Here is a 20,716-nt window from a genome sequence, read left to right on the forward strand (position 1 = left end):
AATCCATGTGTCTGTATCACGGTCTTCTCCAGCAATGTGGAAAACAAACTTGCTTTGGCTTGGGTTGGGAGTGATGCTTGCCTGGGTAGGGCATACAAGGAAGATGTTAAGAGATGATTGAAGGGTTAGGGCAACTGAGGTTTCAGCCTTAGAAGCTCTGATAGGGTGGACTGAGCCCCAAGCCCTTTATAGGAGGTCAGAGGCCTTGTCACACCCCATCCCAGCAAGAGGAGCAGACAGGAGGTCCTCCAGGGAGGATAGAACAACTGTCTCTGCAGCAGCCAATCAGGGCCCAGCAGGCCAATATAAAAGAAGCTGCTGAGTGAGGGCCAGGCTGTTCCCTTCAGGAGCTCGACCCTGGCAGATTCCTGTGTCACCTGGGGGACCAGCAGCACTTTGGACCGCTCTGAATGCGGGCTGAACTTAGACCTGGGCAAGACCCAGGCCCTGTGGCTGGTGACTGGACACAAGCTTAAAAGAGGAACTGACAACACCTTGGGCAGCACTAGTCAGATCCCACGCCCAGAACCCTGAAGAAAACGTACAAGGTCATACGTGGTACTCGTGGCTGCGGAGGGGGTCCCAAGAGCAGACTGATTGCGTCCCAGGGGCATAGAGAGAGAATCTGAGCCCTGGGAGTTTCTGTGCAAAGCTAGAAAGAGGTGCAGTCTTCCAGGATGGAGCCAGGCAAAATATAGCCCATGGGCTGAATTCATCCCATGGACGCAGCCTCGGGGGCACTGTGCCTGCCCCACCCCATGGATTGCTCAGAAAAGCAGCTTTGGGGCCCTTTTTGTTTTCGACAGCTGTGAGCATGGGAGGGGCAGGGGGATAAGGGTCGCATGCTGCACAAGCCAGAAACTAGCCGGTGGAAGCAAAGCCCCCTCCCCTCCTCTCCCTTCAGGCTCTTAGCGATTCTGAGAGCACATGGCCTGCAGGCAGAGAGCCTGCCTGAGAATCAGCTGGGCTGTTTGCCGGGAGTCACCCAGGTAGTTCTCCAGCCAGAGCCTGCCTCTAGCACCCCAGACACGCCCCCAGCAACTGTCTGCTTCCCCACCCCTACACCCTCACCCCACATAACCCAAATCCTCTGCCTCCCTCCACCCACACCCATGTAACCCCAACCCTCTACCCCTTTTCCTGTCCTCCAAACCCTCCACCCTCTGCACCCCCTTCCAGCCTCTGCACTCCAATCCCCCGCCCCAGGTCACAACTGCCTCCTTTACCCAAACTTGTTTACTCCCAGTCCTCCCACATCCTGCACCCCAGTCACTCACTCCTAGCTCCCCCTTGCACACACCCACCTTCCCTCACAGACCTGACGCCTCCTCTATTAATATCATGGGAGAGTGCAGTCTCTGGCCACTTGCCAAATTTTTGGAATAGCCCCCGCATCAAAAATGATTCCTCCCACTCTGGCCCATTCTAGTGATTGACATCAGCTGTTTGCTCCTGAGCGGTAATCAGCTGAGGGGCTGGCAGGGTTAACATCCTTTTCAGTTAGGTGTGGCCAAAGGTGGAGGTGAGAGGAAGGGGAAACTGCCTGTAAATGTCTTTCCTCTTTCCTTGAAATCAGGGAGAGCTCTGCGCAGGCAGGAAAGATGATGGTAACATGGGGGAGAGAGAAAACCCAAGCAACTCAGCAGCCCTACAGGCAGTTAGTTCTGCAGCACAGTGTGACCCAAAGAACTGCCCTGTCGAGAAGGGAAGGCTCCATGGGTGGTCTTGGGAGCAGTTTCACCCTAGCCAGGAGAGGGGAGTGAATTAACACTTGCTTGCCCTGCGTGAGACGCAGCTGGGTCATCCGCCGTAACTCGGTGCAAGGTGGGATGCGGTGCCTTACCATTCAAGTCTCTGGCATTCTGCCCACAGCTCCGATCCCTGGCCCAAGGAGAGTATCAGCAAGCCCTAAAGAGCCTTCAGGCGCACTATGAGGACTTCCTGCAGGACAGCCGGGACTCAGAGCTCTTCTCCGGGGCTGATCGGCTGCGCTTGGAGGAAGAAGTGAAGACCAGCAAGGAGCACTTCCAACAGCTGCTGGAGTCCATGGAGAATGGTGAGCTGGGACACTTAACAGATTAACTTAAAGCTGGGGGGCAGAGAGAAGGGAGCGATTTACCAGGCGCACCTCCCTTGTAGACCAGCGTGGTAGTGTGAACTTGGCAAATGGCTGTTCTCTTCCCTCCTGCTTCTGAGAAAGTGCAGCCTTTGTTGCAGAGATGTTACCATGCACAGGCAGGCTCGAACCTGGGACCTCTGGAGCTTAGTGCAGGCGCCTCTCAGTCCGCAGTTTGAGCTGAAAGCCAGTTGACTCTTGGCTGAGGCAGGAGAGGAGACTCCTTTCTCTCTGCAAGTGTCTAGGTCCCATTTACTGGGATGGCGAACCACCACCCTAGTTGTGTCGGTTACGGAGAGACAGCGCTGGTGCACGGTACCGCTTAAGTGTGGGTAGTGAGGTCCAGGCCCCCTGACAGGGAGGGCAAAGGGGACAGCTGCCCCGGGGCTCAGTGTTTCAAAGCAGTGGTGGCAGACAGAGCTGTGAGCCCCTCTGAAATGCTGCAGCAGTGCTGCTCTGCCACTCTATGTGGCTCTAAATTACGGAGGGGCCCAGCACCATGATCCAAGCAGCGCTAAGGGCTGACTGCCCTAGGCCCCACCCTTTCCATCCTTGGCTCCGCCCCTTCTGTAGCACAGAGCTTCACCTCCCTCCCACCTTGCCCCAGGGGCTGCAGTGGCTGTTGGCCTCACTGCCAGGGTCCTTGCTTTACTGCCAGCGGTTAAACATTTGGTCCTCGCTGCTCTTGCCCTGCCTGGGACAGGCCTTGGGCAAAAGTGGTTTCCGTCCGAGTAAAGACCTGTGTGTTCATTTCGCTCTTGGCTCCATGGCTCCTTCTGTGCCTGATCCTCAATGGGTTTTTTTTTTTTTTTTTTTGGTGTGTCTGCGGTATCACAGAAGACAAAGATGAGTCTGTTGCCAGGACGTATCTGTCTGAGCTCAAGAACATCCGTCTGAGCCTGGAGGAGTGCGAGCAGAGACTGGTGGGGCGAATCCAGACCCCCACTAGCACCAGAACCGACAGCGATACTATCCAGGAAAATGCCCTCTGCGTTGCAGAGCAGGAGGTCAGTACTTCTTGGGGGAAGGTAGCGTTTGGGGGAACCCACCGTTGGTTTTCGAAGGGCTGTTTATCGGGATATTGATACCCTGGCCTACGTTTTTATATAGGGTACTCTGCTCTCACCTTCGTCTGCTTCACATAGCAATCCGATAGCTCTGTGCAAAGGAGCTTTTGACTCTGAAGAAGACGATGGTATCTCTGTTCTCTTGTCTTGCCCTTTTTTTTGGCTTTTTTCTGATTTCGCCCACCCCCTGATTTTGCTTCGCTTCAGAAACCCAAGAGAGAGATCAAAACAAAAAGCAGTCAAGTAGCACTTTAAAGACTAGCAAAATAGCTTATTAGGTGAGCTTTCGTGGGTCTGTCCCACGAAAGCTCACCTAATAAACTATTTTGCTAGTCTTTAAAGTGCTACTAGACTTTTTGTTTTGATAGTGTATAGATTAGCACGGCTTCCTCTCTGTTACTATCCAAGAGAGAGATGTCTGTCTGCTATGTTTTTTAGAGCATTTGTCTGTCTGTCCAAGAACTCCTCTTAATGGTAAGAGCTAGGACCACCAAATTTGGTATGCAGCTTTCTCATATCAGAACTGAAAGCAAGGAGAGGGTTTGGCTGTGCCAGGAGAATGGGATGTGCCTGGAATGGGATAGCTGCTCCAAAAAACACACAGAGAAGAGAGAGAATCACCAAGCAGGTGAAAGGGGTTGGCTGGGGACACCACCACCACACTCTGTCTGCGACTGCTTCAGCTCCAGCCTCATCTGAGCTTCCCACCCACTCAGGGCCCTTTTAGGGAGGTGCGGGTGTAGGGTCACCAGATTCGTACAGGGGGATTGCGGGCTGTTTCCTTCATCACTGTCTGCAGGCGAGGGGAAAGTGCACAAACCGAATTGAAACAAAAAAAATCTGAAGAAGTGGGTCTGTTCCATGAAAGCCCATCACCTAATAAATTATTTTGTTGGTCTTTAAAGTGCTACATGACTGCTTTTTTGTTTTGGTAGAATACAGACTAACATGTCTGTCTCTCTGTCGCTATTCAAACTGAATTGAGTTCAGGGCCCAAGCAATGTTAGGTAAACTTATTGGCTGTCATAGAGGGTCCATCCCTAATCCACTGAAGAGCCACTTGAGAAATATGTATCAGAGAGGTAGACATGTTAGTCTGTATCTTCAAAAACAGCCAGAAGTCCTGTGGCACCTTATAGACTAACAGATATTTTGAAGCATAAGGTTTTGTGGGCAAAGACCCGCTTTCTCAGGTGCATGACTCATGAATCTGACGAAGCGGGTCTTTGCCCATGAAAGCTGATGCTCCAAAATATCTGTTAGCCTATAAGGTGCCCGAGGCTTCTTGTTGAGAAATATGAACCCACCAGAAGAAATCAGCAAAGATCTCTCCTCTTTTTGTGCTGAGACTAGGCAGGCTAGGCAAATTTCCATTGTGGAAGTATTCCTTCTTTAACCCACATAAAAAGTTACAAGAAGCTACAGTCCCGAAAGCACTGAGCCTAGGTGAGCTTTGCACCCACTGAGATTAAGAGCATCCCAAGCTGATAAGGGAAATAAGTGAATGAAACGGAGGAACCCCCAGAACTTACAAGCCCATGTAGACTTGAAATGAGTCTGTACATTAGAACGTTAAGCTGGAAATGTCGGACGTGGTGCGTTCCTGTCATCTTCCTCTGTTACCTTGGCTTCTGCTTCCTGAGCACCTGCACTGCATTCTAATGTCAGTTCTGTGCCTCCCCACAGCGTATGCAGGAGGATTTACGGCAGCTGAAGTCTGAATTGCTGCATGTTGCTGAGAGATGCGAGAGCTTCCTCTGTACATCCCCAACCGGGTCCAGTGCCCCACAGCTGCGTTCTGAGCTCAATCTGCTGGTGGAGAAGATGGATCAAGTGTACGGACTTTCTTCCATCTACCTGGACAAGTGAGTCAGAACTTGCCTATTTTGTGCAGTTGAGAGAGAGTTCTGCATGGGCAGAATGAGCTATGTTGCATGGTTACCTCTGTAAAAGCGGGTGAGGCTGGAAGTCGCTCCGGTGTTTCTTAAGGGTACCTAAGAATGTCTCATGCTTCTGGCCTGTGGGACAGTCCCACCTGAAGTGACTGTGCAGTCTGGGCCAGGACTCTCAGTGGGGTAGAGCTGTCTATTACTGCACCCCCTCCCGCCATTACCCCACCTACTCCTCCTACACTGCAATAGTGCCTAGTCCAGTGGTATCCAACAGAAATTTAAGGATGGCCACAGCCCTGCCCTCTCCTCCTCCCCTCCCCCCGCCAAAACTGCTGGCGAATCACAGCAATCCATGCCAGGGGCTGTCGCTCAAGCTGGGCCAGGCAGAGTCCCTGGGGCCACAGCCGCCACATGCTTCTCCCACCAAGTGCTGTGGGCGTGTGCAGAGAGCGGGCGGAGGATGCTCCATGTGTGCGGCTCTGAGGAGCTGCGTTTCGCTACACCGCGGTGTCCAGTTTGCCGGATGCAGTGAATGGGAAGCATGTTGGACACCGTGGGCCTAGTCTCTTGTACATATACCAGACCCCGCTGTGCTAGGCTCTGTGCAAACCAACCAAAGTACGTTACAAAGAGCCCACACTCGTCCTGTAAGGCAAGAGGCAACGGCTGGATACGTATAGGTAGAGGATGGAGTGCAAGCAACCAGGGAAACAATACTGGCCAGCAAAGAATGAGAAAGGATGGAGGCGTTCTCACTGAGTCCCTGCTGTAGGACCCCAACACAACACAGCCAAGGTAGCGTTTCTTGTTCTCTGATAGGCAATAGAAACAGCAATAAGGCACCTTCCAAAACACCAACCAAAACTGGTTCCCTGGAAGCTTGTTAGCACAAGACTAGGAAGCGTGTGCTGGGAACTTTGAGGTGGTTTAGCTCTGAGCTTTGCTTTGAAGATGGTCCCTATAGCTGGTATCTGCTGTCTGCTTACCCGTAGTATCCCGGCTGAGCTTCAGGGGTAGCCATGTTGTCTGTTTCGGCAAAAACACCTGGGAAGCCAGTGTGACCTTAAAGACTTAACAATTTTGTTAGGGAATAGACTTTTGTGAGTTGTAGCTCACTCCGTCAGATGCATGAAGCGAAAGAAAAGGAGACAGACAGTGGGAATACAGAGATGGGGGTGTTACATCAGAGCTGATTCAGTCAGGGAGGATGGGGATAAGAGGGTGAGACTACCTAAAAGTGGAAAAATTACTTATTGTGATGACGAGCAGTCCTGTAGCACCTTAAAGACTAACACAATTATTAGGTCATGAGCTTTCGTGGGTGAGACCCACTTGTTCAGATAATCTGAAGAAGTGGCTCTTGCCCAGGAAAGCTAATTAATTTCTTAGTCTTTAAGGAGCTACAGGACTGCTTGTTGTTTGTGAAACTACAGGCCAACACAGCTTCCCTTCTGAGACTATTACAGTGAGAGCCATTCCCAGTTCCTCATTAAATGAGCAATTTTCCACTTTAGGTGATCTCCCCTTCTTATCCACATCCACCCTGACTGAATTAGCGCTGACATAATACTCCCGTCTCTGCATCCCCACTAGCTAAACAACCTCTTTCACGTCATGCCGCTGATGGAGGAGTCGCAACTCCCAAAAGCTTGTGCCGTAATAAATTTGTTAGTCTTTAAAGTGCCACTAGAGTCTTTGTTGTTCCTACTATGCTTGTACTTCAGTCTGCGGGGCAGCACCGTGGAGGAGGTAAGCAGTCAGAGCACATAGTGTTTACATAGACTTTTCCCTTTCACAGAGTTGTACAGAAGTAGCAAATTATTCTCCCTCTGGAGCTGGGAGCCCCCGGGGTGAAGCGGCCTGTTGGAGTTGCTCTTAGAGGTTGGGTGAACTCTGGAATACCAGTCTCTCATTCTGGAAGACAGAGCACTAGCTGCTGCTGCTTCTTTGTACAGTTTGGATTTATCCCTTCCGGTTTGATTGAAGGAGTATTAGAATTCAGGGGCATGTCCAGGGGTTTGCATTCCTTGGCTTCCAGGGCTCCCTCTTTTTTCCGTCCATGGGTGGCATAAGTTTTGTTATGGGCACCAATGCATGTGGGGATGGGCACCACCAGTAGAAACACGTGCTGCCAGCTGTGGTGTCTCTGCTAATCAACTGGGCAGCCTCTGAATCTTTTCTGGAGGGCTGCCCAAGCATTCAGCTTACAGGGAACACTGCTGGCTTCTTCCCGGAGAATCTGGATTCCATTATGGCTCTTTCTCCCAGGTACTGAAACATGAATGTTGGGTTTGATTCAGAGCAAGCTCTTCCGTTGCGTTCTGCTGCTTAGGCTCCAAATGACTTCAAAATGCAGAACGTCCTGAGTTCCAGGCGTCACACTTCTGTCTTGTCTTTAGGTTAAAGACGGTGGATGTTATCGTTCGTAGTACACAAGGAGCAGAGTCTCTGGTCAAAGGCTACGAAGTTAAACTGAGCCAAGAGGAGGCAGTGCCTGCGGATCTGACAGCTATTCAGTCTCACCAAGCTACGTTACAGGTTGGTAACATCCAGCTTCCAGCAGAAACTGGTATCACTCCAGTCTCAAGCTCTGGCATGCATTGAACGGGATTCTCTCATTTATTTAGTGATTTTTTTACTGTTATCCAGCTCCCTGGTGAGGTTTTAATGAGTCAACATGATCCTTATTGGTTTGTGAACTGTAGGCTGAGCAGCTGCCTTGGCGGGCAGTGTAGCTTCTGCTTTTTCGCTTGGTGGGTGTTTGTGGCGGGACCTCATGCCCCGCACCTCTTCTGAGGGCTTACGCCCCTAATCAGGCCTCCGAGGGCTACTCAGTGTCATGGCCTCCGCGGCCTAGTGTGTATTACAGTCTGGCAGGCCCAGCAGTCTAGTCAATATTACCTGTCCAGCAGACCCAGTGACTTAGTCAAGAGCCCTGTCAGGTCTCAGTGGCCAAGACCATCTTAGCAGGATGGTGCTCTCCCGTCCTTGGTGTTGCAGAGGTGGGCGGGGGGGGCCAGGCCCTCCTTCTCCACTGCCTTGTTAGTGGTGGGCATGCCCCCAACCACCAGCTCAGGGGGGAACCCTCCGCAACACACCGAGCTCACCTGGCAGCCTCCTGGCTCCCTGTCTTGGACAACTTCCTTCCCCTTCCAGGCATGATGCACTGCTCAGCCTCTGGCCGCTCCAGCTCAGATGGCTGCTGCTGCCGCCGAGTTATGGCAGGAGCTCCTTCCCCGCTGGCGGCCAGCCCCAAATGACCAGCTTCCCTGGCCTGTATACTTGGGCTGCAGCTGGAGCATGCCTGGCCAGGATGTGGGGGAGAGGTCTTCCCCACCCAGCAAGCCTGGTCCCCTGCTCGCCTGGCCAATGTGGGGTTGGTACACCCTGTCACAGTGCTAATGGCACTTGGCAGGCACAGGGCGGGGGCTAGATGTGTGATGCTGAAGGCACCATCCTGCTTTGCTCTGGGCTGGGCTACACGTCCCTGCATTTTGCACCTCCTGGTCCCAGATTCAGCCACACGGTGGAGATGAGTCCCGTTGTTCTTCAATGCCCCTGGGTAACGTGAGGCAGAGCTAAATATCGATCTACCCTGTCTTCACTGTCCTGCGCTGTTCGATCGGAGCTGGGGAACCCACACATTGCAGGCTGCATTTGGCCCCTGGCTTGCCTGGATGCAGCTCCCCATGCAGGGGAATGAGACAGTGCCGGTGAGGTGGTTGGAGTGCCAGCACTGGCTGGCTCGTGTCCTCCGAGGCCCTGAGGTGGAGCTTGAGGATAATGAGATGACTGTCTTTTGTTTTTAATTCTCACTTGCATGTGGCCCCCGACTCATTTCTTTTTCTATGGGTCAGTGGCCCCTGACCTACAGAAGATTCCCCACTCCCATTTTAGATGCTTTCGTTTGATTGGAAAACTCCACGTTGTCCAGACCCAACAGCACCATTGTCTAAACGTTGTGTTTTCAGTCAGATGAACTCTGCTGTCTTGTTGTTTGTTAAAGCAATGGCTCGGTGAAGTGAAAAACAAGAGCGCCACGTTCTCTACGTTGGAAGAGGATGTGGCAAAGGCAAAAGTCACGGGAGAGCAGCTGTATCGTCTGAAACAGGAGCGCAGCGTGGATCTGGAGCGGTACCAAGAGAAGGGGGCACAGCTGTGGGATCGCTGGCAGAGAGTTGGCGCTCAGATCGAAACTCGGTGAGAGGCTCCCTGTTACTCTTGCTGCTTTGCTGGTTGTGCTTCTGAGGGAAGCTTGAGCCAGATTGGCGGTGGTATTCTTCCAGCTGTGACTTCTGCTTGCCGCCAAGGTGACAAACGCCCCATTGAATATAAGAATTGTTCCCATTTGAGGGAATAGTAGGACTTCGTTCTCTTACTCACTCCTCCAACTCTGTCTTTTGAGTTCTTGACTCCCTTTTGCTGCTTTACTGTCCCCTGCCCATCCCTTACAGGCTCCCATAGCAGCTGCTAACTTTCCCAAGGCTGATTCTATGGAACTCCTTTGAGAACCATTAGATGCCGCATCTTTTCATCTTTACTGATCGGAGGCGTTGCTGTCTTTAATAAACTACGGCTTGTCTGGGAACACGCCTCTTGCTTCCTGTCTAGCAGAGCTGTATGTGTGGCTTCCCTAAATGCCCCCAGAGAAGCATCAGGTGTAGAGGATTCTCTGCTTGTGGCTGGATAAGATCCATTGTTTTGATACAGTGATGGGAGTTTGCTGACTTTCTGTTTGCAGCTGTTTGGAGCTCGAGAGTATTCAGGAGGTGTTGAGGGATTACCGGGAGTGTCATGGGGAGCTGATCCAGTGGATTGAGGAGACCACTGCTCAGCAGGAACTGATGAAACCTGGGCAAGCAGAGGACAGCCGCGAGCTCTCTGAGCAGCTGAGCCAGCAGACGGTAAGAGAGAAAACTGAACTCTTCCAACTGGAACATATGTTGAAATGAGTCAGGCAGGTAGTTTTTTAAATAAACGTTTTATCTCGAAAGCTTCGAATCTCTGTTGTCTTATGGACCAAATGACTTGTGGGATTTGCAAGAACGTAGGTGGCGTCGCCAGCAGCTCGCCAAAGCAGATACACCCCAGAAGTGCAGTAACTGACTTACCACTGTCAGATCGCAGCTAATTCATCTGTGGTTTCTGGGTTGCACCTCCTGTGCCCATTAGCAGCACTGAGGATGCTAGCCTGCGTATAAGGCTTTACTCAAACTGCCTTGGATGCCCGGGGGCAAGTCATTAGGCCCACATTTTTGGAGGTATTTAAGTGCTTATCGTCCACTGATTTCAGTGGCGTTTGTGGGTTTAAAAATCTGGGCCTTAGCCTCTCCAGGCCTCAGGCCTCATCTGTACAAGTGTTGGTGATGCTGCTAGACAATATTGACCTCCCGTGGTTCAGCAAATTCTCTCAAATGTGTCATAGACCATGAAATCTGGTCTCTCATTGTGAAATGTGGTCTTTTCTGTGTTTTTACATTATACTGCAGGTTGAATCTGCATCCCAGGGATGGGTTGAGAATAAATATATTAAAGGTTCTGAAGTGCTTATTGTTAGAGCCCTATCAAATTCATGGTCCATTTTGGTCAATTTCATGGTCTTAGGATTTTAAAAGTCATACTTTTCATCATTTCAACTGTTTAAATCTGAAATTTCACAGTGTTGTAATTTGTAGGGGTCCTGACTCAAAAAAAAGAGTTGGGGGGGGGGTCCTCCAGATTATTGTAGGGGAGGTTGTAGTATTACTACCCTTCTGTGCTGCTGCTTATGGTGGTGCTGCCTTCAGAGCTGAGCAGCTGGAGAGTAGCCGCTGCTGCCCAGGAGCCCAGCTCTGAAGGCACAGCATCTGCCAGCAGCAGTGAAGAAGTAAGGATGGCAATACCATGACCTACCTAAAATAACTTGTGTTCCCCCTGTAACTCTCTTTTGAGTCAGGACCCCCAATATGAGAAATGCTGGTGTCTCCTGTGAAATCTGTATACAAGTTGAACCTCTAGAGTCAGGCACCCTCAGGACTTGACCGGTGCTGAATGAGAAAATTTGCTGGACCGTGGGAGGTCAATATTGTCTAGCAGCATTACCAACACTTCCACTGCTTACTGGGCTAAATAACAGCAGAGAACACAGAGAGCCAAAACTGGTGGCTCGAAGCGAACTTTATAGGACTGTGGGAAATTTGGCCGCCCCCATGAGAAGTGGTCGTCTGGCTAACCAAAATCATACCAGATTACAGATGTTGCTGGAAGAAAAACTGCTGGACTAGAGAGGTTCAACCTGCAGTATAATGTAAAAACACAGAAAAGACCACATTTCACAATGAGACACCAGATTTCATGGTCCAGGACGCATTTTTCTGGACATGAATTTGCAGTACCTAAGGAAGAGAGAGAGGTAGGTAATAGTCCTTTCTCGTCTCTGTAATATGGACAGGGAGGCTGAGCTACCTTCTCCTCTCCTAGAGGTGCTGAGGCATGCTGGTAGGACATTACGGGAAAAACTCAACTCTGCTACTATTTGAGCTGTACCTGTTCTGTGAATAAGTGGTGTGTCTCCACTCTTCTTAGTCCAGCTCCATCCACAAGCCGTAAATAAATATTCTTAATGGGCTTTAAAAACAGGAACATGTTTCTCCGCTATTGATTTTTGTGTTTCTGGTTTGACTAAAACTGACATTTTCTCTGTGGGCTGAAATAGCTGCAATTAAAAATGGCTGTTTAAGAGCAAATGCAGTTAGCATTCTAAAGAATTTGCAAGTGGCAGGCGGGCTTAGAGAGATTCTTCCGAGGGAAAGTTTGCAGCTAACACAAACACTGGGAGTATGGCAAGTAATGAAGAGTACAGCTCATTGATTCACCACGATCTGGATCACTCAGTGCAAATCAACTATGTATGTGAAGACAGCTACATGTAAATGTCCACATCTAGGAAGAAAGCATGCTGGCCATATGTAAAGGCTGGGGGACTTGATCCTGGGAAGCAAGGACTCCGAAGAATTGAGGAGCGTGGTAGATAATCAGCTGGACACAAGCTCCCAATGTGATACTATGGCCAAAAGAGTTAATGTGATCCTGGGAGGCATAAGCAGGGGGATCTTGAGTAGAAGAGAGATCCCCCCCACCCCACTCTATTTGCCACTGATGCAACTGGTTCGGGAATCCTGTGTCTGATTTTGGTGCCCACGATTCAAGAAGGACGTTGCTAAATTGGAGAAAGTTCGGAAAAGAGCCACAAGAATGACAGGAGTGTAAAACCTGTCCAAAAGTAATAGACTCACGAGGATCCATTTATGTTGAATACTAACAGAGAGATAGCCGTGTTAGTCTATAGTCTATCAAAACAAAAAAGCAGTGCAGTCGCACTTTAAAGGCTGACAAAATAATTTATTAGCTGGTGAGCTTTTGTGACACAGACCCACTTCTTCAGACCATAGCCATACCAGAAGAAGTGGGTCTGTCCCACAAAAGCTCACCACCTCATAAACTATTTTATTACTCTTTAAAGTGCTACTGGACTGATTTTTTTTTTTTTGGACAGGATCCATTTAATTAACTTAACAAAGAGAAGATTAAGAAGTGATTTGATTCCAGTCTGTAGCTATCTAGCTACATGGAAAGCAAATATTTAAGGGTGAGCTCTTTGGTGTACCGTGGGAAGTCCTCAATGCATGGAAGTTGAAATGGGAGAAGTTTAGACTGGAAATAAGATGTAAGGGTTTAGCAGTGAGAATAATGAACTATTGAAATAATTGACCAAGGGTCATGGTGGATTTTCCATCACTGACAAGTTTTAGATCAGGACTGGCTGCTTTTCCAAAAGCTCTGCTCTAGGAATTGTTTCAGGTAAATTCTAAGACAGTGCTGGGCAACCTGCAAAGCCCCCGACTTTCTCCCTCCTCCACAGGAGTCCCACACTTCCTTGCTTCACCCCGCTCCCCCCAGCATCTACGACGCATATGAATCACCTGATTTGCGCTCTGTCCCTATTCCTCCCCTTCCTTCCGAGAGCTGGAGTGGGGTGAATCAGCTGTGGGAGGAGCTGGAACAGAGCAGCAGTCAGGCTATTTGCATACTCCAGCTGCATGAGAGCTGGAGGGTGGGGAGGCCACAGCTGGGACCCCAGTGGGCTGCTGAGGCCCACTGAGGTGAAGGAGGGCTATTCATGTGGCACACCCACGACTAGTGGTTGCCCATTCATCCCGTATGGAGATCACAGATGATAACTGCGACGATGAAGCTGCGGATCTTCAACACAAATGCGAAGAGTACTCTCTTATGTGGGTGCGTGAGCTGGCGTACTAAAAAGTCTTCAAATCACAAGCCACAGACATTCATAAACAGATGTCTGAGGTACGTCCTTCGCATCAAATGGCAAGATGTGGTCACAAGCGAGGAGGTTTGGAACAGAGCAGGACAAGAACCGCTTGTCATTCAAATCAAGAGAAGAAAGTGGGGATGGCTGGGCCACACTCAGAAAACCATCGTCCAGCACAGCCCATCAAGCTCTCGCACGGAACCCACAAGGAAAATGCAAGACGGAAACCTTGGACAATGTGGTGAAGATCTACTGAGCTTGAAGGACAACCACTGGGGTACCCCTGAAGTCAGCTAGAAGATTTGTCTCGAGACAGAGTGAAGTGGAGGAGACTTGTAGATGGTCTGTGCTCCGCTCGGAGTACAAGGGTTTTAGTCAGTATGTCATCCCTGCTCTGTGGCTTGGGTTGTAGAAGAGGTCAGACTTAGATGATCACAAACACTGCACAGTGTGTCTTTAATGTACGGGTGGATGGAAAGGCAGTTGCTTGAGGACTACAGAGACATCTGCAGCAGGCACGTAACCTGGCAATTTAGAACAAGTTTGATAGGAAAGTGGTGGGCCTCATGAGTCAGAAAGGGAAATAAGAAAATTTCATTTTAGAGGTGTTGTGTGTGTGAGAGAGAGACTGAGAGAAATCTTGACCTGGAGCAGTTATTCACATTACTTTTTGTCTTTGTTTTTTTTTGTCCAAGGCTTTGGTGGTGGTCATCGACAGAAATCAAGCCAAACTAGACCAGTGTCAGAAATTCTCACAGCAGTACTCTGCTGCTGTCAAGGTAATGATGTGTTTCTTAAATCGGAGGTGGACACTGGGCTTGGTGTCAACTGCACAGCCACTGTCTGCGTATTCTGTTCTCTGAAGCCCGGAGGGAGACAAAATTCTTCTCTTGTTGGCTTTGGTGATTCTGGTTCAGTGTGCGGAGAATGAGAATGAGCTGCTCAGAGACCTGAAAATGCCCCTGTTAGACTGAGTAGGTAACCATTCAAAATCCTCCCCACCCACTGCTGCCTTTTATTTGCAGGACTATGAGCTCCAGCTCATGACGTACAGGGCGTTTGTGGAATCACAGCAGAAATCTCCCGTGAAACGCAGACGCATGCTTTCCTCCTCAGATGCTATCACCCAAGAGGTAAATGGCCTACCTGCCTTTCTGCCCTTGCATGTGAGAGGTTCCTCTGCTCCTGGAAGACAGATGAGCAGCCTGTCTGTGAAAATAGCTCCTTTCTGCTGAACTCTTGCGTAAAAGTTTCCACCCTCATGGTTTTTTTTTTATTAGCCAAAGAGGATGGCTTAGTGCTCTATGCATCAGGTATGAAATACCTGGACTCCTTGTAACCACAGGTTCAAATCCCAACAGGGTCAACTCAGCCCTTCAGCCTTCCAAGGTAAATAAACAGAGTTCCATGCAGTATAATTGCGTGTGGATCTTTTGGATGAGACCTTTGGGGGGAATTTTAAAAGAAAAAGGTCCATGTGGAAATGAAAGATCCCCAGATTTTTTTATAAGAGAAGGTTTTGCCCTGGTGTCCTTGACCAAAGCTTTCCCTCCTCGCCCACTGCTGTGCAGCATGCCACGCAGCAGGTGGCTGCCACCCTCCATCTCAGTCTCACCCTCACCCTCATTCAGTGGTGCCGTCACGTACCTAGTCTGTGAAGTGCTTGGGGCTCTTTCTGAAGGAGAGGTGCTGTCCCCGTTTCTTAACGCTGTGAAATATTAGGGCGGTGTAAGCCAGAGTTCCTACTGAGGCGCGGTGGCTTTGTTTTGGCTCGTTTAGTTCATGGATTTACGGACGCGCTACACGGCGCTGGTGACGTTAACCACGCAGCACGTGAAGTACATCAGCGACGCTCTCCGGCGGCTGGAAGAAGAGGAGGTGAGGATAGTTTGTAGACTGGTTTAATTCCTGGGGGAGTTTAACTCCCCTACTTAGCAAGTGTGGCCGGGTCAGGCCAGAGGGCTGCTATGGAGTAGGGAACAGAAGCCCAAGAGAGGAGGCGGGACTCATTAGAGGTGCTTATTAGAGGTGGAGGGATGCAGGACAGTTAGGAGCAGCTAGCAGGGAGCTGGCCCAGGCAGACTGGCGCCAACTGACTTCACTTCAGGCCTGTTGGAGGCCTTTAAAAGCCTCCCCAGTTAGAAGTGGGGGAGAGATGGAGGGGTAATGGCAGAGAGAGCAAGAGGGAAGCGGGGTGGGCAATAATTTTTGATGGAGGAGTCATTCCAAGATTTTGGTAAGTGGTCAAGGGTCGTACTTTTCTATGGAGGGGGTGCAGGGTCTGGGATGGATGTTGGGTGCAGAAGGGAGCTGGAAGCAGGGGATAGGACCTGGGAGGGAGTTTGGCTGAAGGAGGGGGTTGTGACCTGACGCAGGGTGTGGGAGCTTATGTGGGTGCAGGAGAGGATTCTGATCGGAGGGAAGAGGAGTGCAGGGTCTGGGAGCGAGTTGTGACTTTGGGGCAGTGGGGTGCAGAGAGCTTGGGTGGTGACCTGGGGCAGAGATTTGAGGAGCCAGAGAGAGGCTCTAGCTGGGAGGCGCTTACCTAGGCAGGTCCCAGCCAGCAGCCCTCTGAGGCAGGCTCCTCACCTGCTGCAGTTCCCGACTGGTCAAGCTTGCTCCGTATGGCTCTCGGCTCCAGACAGGGAGGCTCAGCGCAGTGCTCCCGCCCCAGCAAAATCTCTGAGCTCCTATTGGCCAGACACTTGCCATTGGGAGCTGACAGATTTTCGTTGGGGAGGGCGGGGGCAGCTGTGCTCTGGCTGTACCGGTAATTTTGGACCTTTCTGTACATTAATGCTGGATGTGTTCCTATCTGCCCCATTTCTAGAAAATAGTGGAGGAGGAGAAACAGGAACATGTGGACAAGGTGAAGCAACTCCTGGGCTGGGTCTCTGGTTTGAAACAGAGCTCACAGGTCAGGACTGTCCCACCCAAGAGCAAAGAGCTGGGAGACATTGAGAAATCTATCTCGGAGCAGCAGGTAAATGAAGAGTCCTGTGTCCCCCTGTCTAATATGTGCCTGGCACCTGAACCTGGTCACCTTTGTACTCCTGTTGTTTATGCTTAAAACTACATTGCTCTGCTAGTTCGGGGGTCAGCAGCCTTTCCAAGGTGGAGTGCCGAAATGTGAGTTTTGACCTCTATGGATGGTTCAAGTGCTCGTGATACCTTTTGAAGTCACTAAGTCCTACTTACAACAGCTTCATTCATAAATAAGTGAAGATGCAGAGCTTTACCGGTTTGGTGGTGGTTGGTAGCTTTAGCTGGTCTTTTGTTAATCTTGTGTTAAGCTCCCGGCTGCATGGGGGAAGAGGAGCAGGGCTGAGCTCCTGACTCACATGCTGGTGAAAATCAGCTCATATGGCAGGGGTTTCTGACCCATGTGCTAGTTCAGAATGAGCTCCCCAAAACCTTGGTGCTTCCTGTGTAACACAGCGTGTGCTCTATGCTTGGGGAATTGCTGCCCTTCTTTCCAACCTGCAATTGAGCTTTCCTCCTGTTCTCAACAGGCTCTCAGTGAGGAGCTAGCTGCGAGGAAAGAGCAGGTCTCAGAGGCTATCAAAACTGCACAGATCTTCCTTGCAAAACACGGCCACAAGTGAGTACAGTGCAAGTCGTGGTGGGAAGGCAAAAGAAAACTGGGGAAAGGTAGCACGCATCTTTGTCACAAAAGACAGCGTGATTGTAAAATACAGAGGAAATTAGTCTCGAGTAACCTGAAATCTAATGACCAGATTATGTGAACAGAGTGATGGCAGACTTCTGGTGGCAGGTGCTGTTTGAGTCCAAAGGACTGTTGTAAGAAGTGACGAGGTGTGTGTGAAAACGGCAAGTGTTCTCAAAAAGTTGGCCCCACTAGAGAGTCCCAGATATGTTTCAGGTGATTTTACATCCCGGGAACTTTTTGCTTTTGGCTAAAATGCGCTGCAGTTTTGAACTGAAGCATGAAAATTCAAATCTGGTGTGGTTAAATGTGCGATTGTATCTCAGGCAGAACAGAATTTTGGAACACTGAAAAGTTAGTGGATGTGAAGAAAAATAAGCCCATTTTTGTAGTGGAAAATGACATGTTTTTGCTCTTTTCCCTGACATGGAACTGTTTTTGTGAATTTGAACCAGAATGTGACAACAGTTAATTTTGTGGTGACTGTTTCACCCAACCTTGGTAGTTGATGACCTCAGCTGTTTCGTGTAGTTGCATTCCTGATTCGGTCACTGCACTCAGCAGAGTATTACTGGCATTAGTAGTGTGCAGCAGGGATTCCGCTGTGTTTTTACCATATTTTGTGGCCGGAGAAGAAAATGGAGCTGCGTGTGACTTTCTCAGACTCCATGAAGAGATGACCTGTCCCCTCTTGCAGGCTTTCTGACCAAGAGAAGGAACAAATTTCCACCCAGCTCAGTGACTTAAAGGAGACTTACCATCAGCTCTGCAGTGACTCTGCAGAACAGCTTCAGCAGCTTCAGAGCCAGCTGGCCCAGGAGACAGAGCACAAGGTACTGGTTTCCACACCATCGATCACAGATCTGAGTTACCTTTCCTCCTCCAGGCATGAAAGTGGCTTTGCTTGGTTGCGTGTCTCATGACCACCAGCCATTCACAGCCCGTTGACTTGGTTATTAATCTCACACCCTTCCATGCTGTCCCATACATTGCACTCTGGGGTCCGGGCTGAGTTGGTGATAGGAGGCCAATTAAAAGAAGCTTTCGTATTGTCACAGGGCGTTGGGGGATGGTTCTCTGCGGTGGTGTCAATCAGGGCTGCTCCCCATGCCACAGAGTTGACTTAGTCTTGTAATGGGAAGGAAGTGAAGTGGACTTCTCACCTAAGAGGCAGACAGAGCGGCCATGGAGTAGCCTCTTAGTTTTTTAAAACAGAGGGTGCAGTCCTGTAGGACACAGCTGAGACCTGCAAGCAGTGCTTTGTTTATAATGAGAACTGCTGGGCCTGAAGCCTGGCACCCCCTAAGCTCTGCCTGCAAGGACATTTTGTTTGCATCTCTCACTAGAAGGCCGGCTGTGTAAGGACTGGCACAGGGGTGACCTTTCTCATACCTTCACACATTAAGGGTGGAATGGACTTGTGAGACTTGCCTTGAATTGAGTTCCTCTCGGTGTGGAACGTAGCCCTGCACTTAGACGCTCGGCTAATCTGAGAGGCCATCACTGACTGAGTAGCTGGACCCCTTTCCATCTCTCATTTGCATCCGATCACATTCCTGTCAATCTCCTTTTCACGTTATACTCATGCGCTAGGTGGGAAGGGTTTTGAAGTTCCTTCCTATCTCCTCTGTTATCGGTGCTAGCTGTCTGCAGTCATTCATGGATATACCTGTGTGTGTATGTAAATGTATATACATGTGTCCGATGGAGATATCTGTGTGTTTGCTTGCTGGCTCCCTGTATTTTGAAGCACTGGCCAATTGGGGCGTGATTTTATGACAGCCAAAATTGAAACTGGATCAGTGAGGGAAATCCCTGCCCAGCAGATCAAGAGAAAAGGATGGGAAGGCCACTGCGTTTGTTTATGGGCAATCTGAACTCCCACGCTTTCAAAGCTGGATGCATACAAATAAAGCATAATTATTTCTCTACCAAGAGGTGTATTTCTATCCTGGTTCAGATAGCTCTGTCCCAGTGATTTTTATTTATTTTTTTGTTTGTTTGTTTTGGCTTTTTTTAGTGCACATCATTTTCACACTCTTTCTAGCAGCAAAAAGCTCATGATGACACTATAGCAATGACTTCGGCCTTAGAGATCACAATCTCCCCATTAAATTGTCATGTCATCAAAGCTGCCTATCACTGCTGCCAGAAAGAAGCTAAACATGGCCCTGCAGGTTTGAAGGATGCTCATTCTTTTCTTTCCTTGCTCCTCCCACAGAAAGGGAAAAGGTTTTATAGGAAAGTCTTCCCTACAGTGTGCTACAGCATGAAAATATTGGGGAAAGGGGTTAGTTTCCTTCTACATTTCTGCTTTGCAGAAAGGGGTTTATTTTGCTTCCTGTTTATGACAGGCCCTCCGATTTGTGGCCTTCCGACTAACCAAGATGAGCATAGAGGGCAGAGTAGAGTCACGGGCCCAAAAGTCGGAAGGGATTAGAGCTATTTAGAAGAGGCTACCGTAGGACTTTTATTATGGATATCTCTCCCGTCAGAGGGTTGTATCAGTGAGGCTATCATTGCTTTATGGTACAGTTGCTTCATTGTAGAAGGGAGCCCATGAAGAATTTTTAACCTTCGCTTGCTGGAAATGTCCGTGAAAGGATAAAAAATTTAAAAAAAAAGATGAAACCAGAGCGAAAGCGCCGCTTGCGCCCCATTGAGCATGATGTGTCCCTGTACAGTTTGTGTTTCATGTCAAGTACGGTTACAATTAACTGACATCCTTGCTTACAAGTTTAACTAACCCTCTGGAATTTTAAACACCAACCCCCGCCCCCCCCAAAGCGAAAAGAGGACGACCTGCGCCGGGGGGGTTCTTTTTTGCCAAACAAAACAGTCGCATGCTGGACGCTAACCCCAAGCTTTACACTGTGTGTGTGATACGGCTGAGCTGCTCCGTAAGGTTCTGTGTTTAACTGCTCCAGGCACACTCGGCAGTTCTGGTAAGTAAAAGCCTTTTATGTCCCTCTCTCTTCTTCTGTCTTTCTGTGGCTTTTTCGGTGTGGAACGTGCATGAGGTGGTCTCAGAGCTTTGAAGAGCCTTCTAATCACTCCCCGCCCCCACCCCAATCTAACCTATTAAAGTAGTGTGAGAGTAAATCCAGACCAACTTCCTGGAAGTTGTGTGTTCGAAAGTCACCATTTTCAAATAGCCATGGCCTGTGGAACCAGGCCTGCTCTGCTCCAGGCCCCGCCCCCCACACCTTGCAGCCCCCATACCCACAGTGACTGTCAGCCTTGCTGTGTGGAACTACAAGGTGGGTTTGCAAACAGAGAAATAGGAGTGTCTTAAAGATAGGAGAAAAACAAGCAGTCCTGTAGCACCTTGAAGACTAACAATTTTCTTCATCAGAGAGGTAGCTGTGTTAGTCTGTAGCTTCGAGAACACTAAGTCTTGTGGCACCTTATAGACTAACAGCTATTTTGGAGCATAAGCTTTCATGGGCAACGACCTGCTTCATCAGATGCATCACAAAAGCTCATTACCTAACGAATAAAACTTTAAGGTGCTACAGGATTGCTTTTTGTTTAATGTGTTCATTTTTGTGAGGCTAAAGACTAACACAGCTCCTCCTCTGAGACTATTAAAGATATTAAGCTTCCATTAGTCACAAAAGCCAAATTCCCGTGTTTCCCTGCTCTGCATGGGATCCCCTCTGG

The 20,716-nt window shown here is 49.5% G+C and overlaps 1 protein-coding gene across 19 annotated transcripts in view; it reads left to right on the top strand.

Annotated features, from left to right (window-relative positions):
* Positions 1-20,716, top strand: part of MACF1 (microtubule actin crosslinking factor 1) — a 317,553-nt gene that overhangs the window by 155,002 nt on the left and 141,835 nt on the right. For 18 of the 19 annotated variants that reach the window (XM_074976442.1, XM_074976451.1, XM_074976458.1 and 15 more), the window contains 12 exons: positions 1,873-2,056; positions 2,954-3,123; positions 4,870-5,048; positions 7,475-7,613; positions 9,082-9,275; positions 9,817-9,979; positions 14,082-14,165; positions 14,412-14,519; positions 15,166-15,264; positions 16,217-16,369; positions 16,899-16,987; positions 17,751-17,886. In XM_074976442.1, coding sequence (XP_074832543.1) covers positions 1,873-2,056; positions 2,954-3,123; positions 4,870-5,048; positions 7,475-7,613; positions 9,082-9,275; positions 9,817-9,979; positions 14,082-14,165; positions 14,412-14,519; positions 15,166-15,264; positions 16,217-16,369; positions 16,899-16,987; positions 17,751-17,886 — 1,698 coding nt within the window. Of the gene's footprint in view, positions 1-1,872; positions 2,057-2,953; positions 3,124-4,869; positions 5,049-7,474; positions 7,614-9,081; positions 9,276-9,816; positions 9,980-14,081; positions 14,166-14,411; positions 14,520-14,666; positions 14,776-15,165; positions 15,265-16,216; positions 16,370-16,898; positions 16,988-17,750; positions 17,887-20,716 lie in introns of those variants that run through there. The other variant, XM_074976456.1, reaches the window with a different exon arrangement.

This window comes from Carettochelys insculpta, chromosome 24 (assembly GCF_033958435.1).
Source record: "Carettochelys insculpta isolate YL-2023 chromosome 24, ASM3395843v1, whole genome shotgun sequence".
NCBI lineage: Eukaryota > Metazoa > Chordata > Testudines > Carettochelyidae > Carettochelys > Carettochelys insculpta.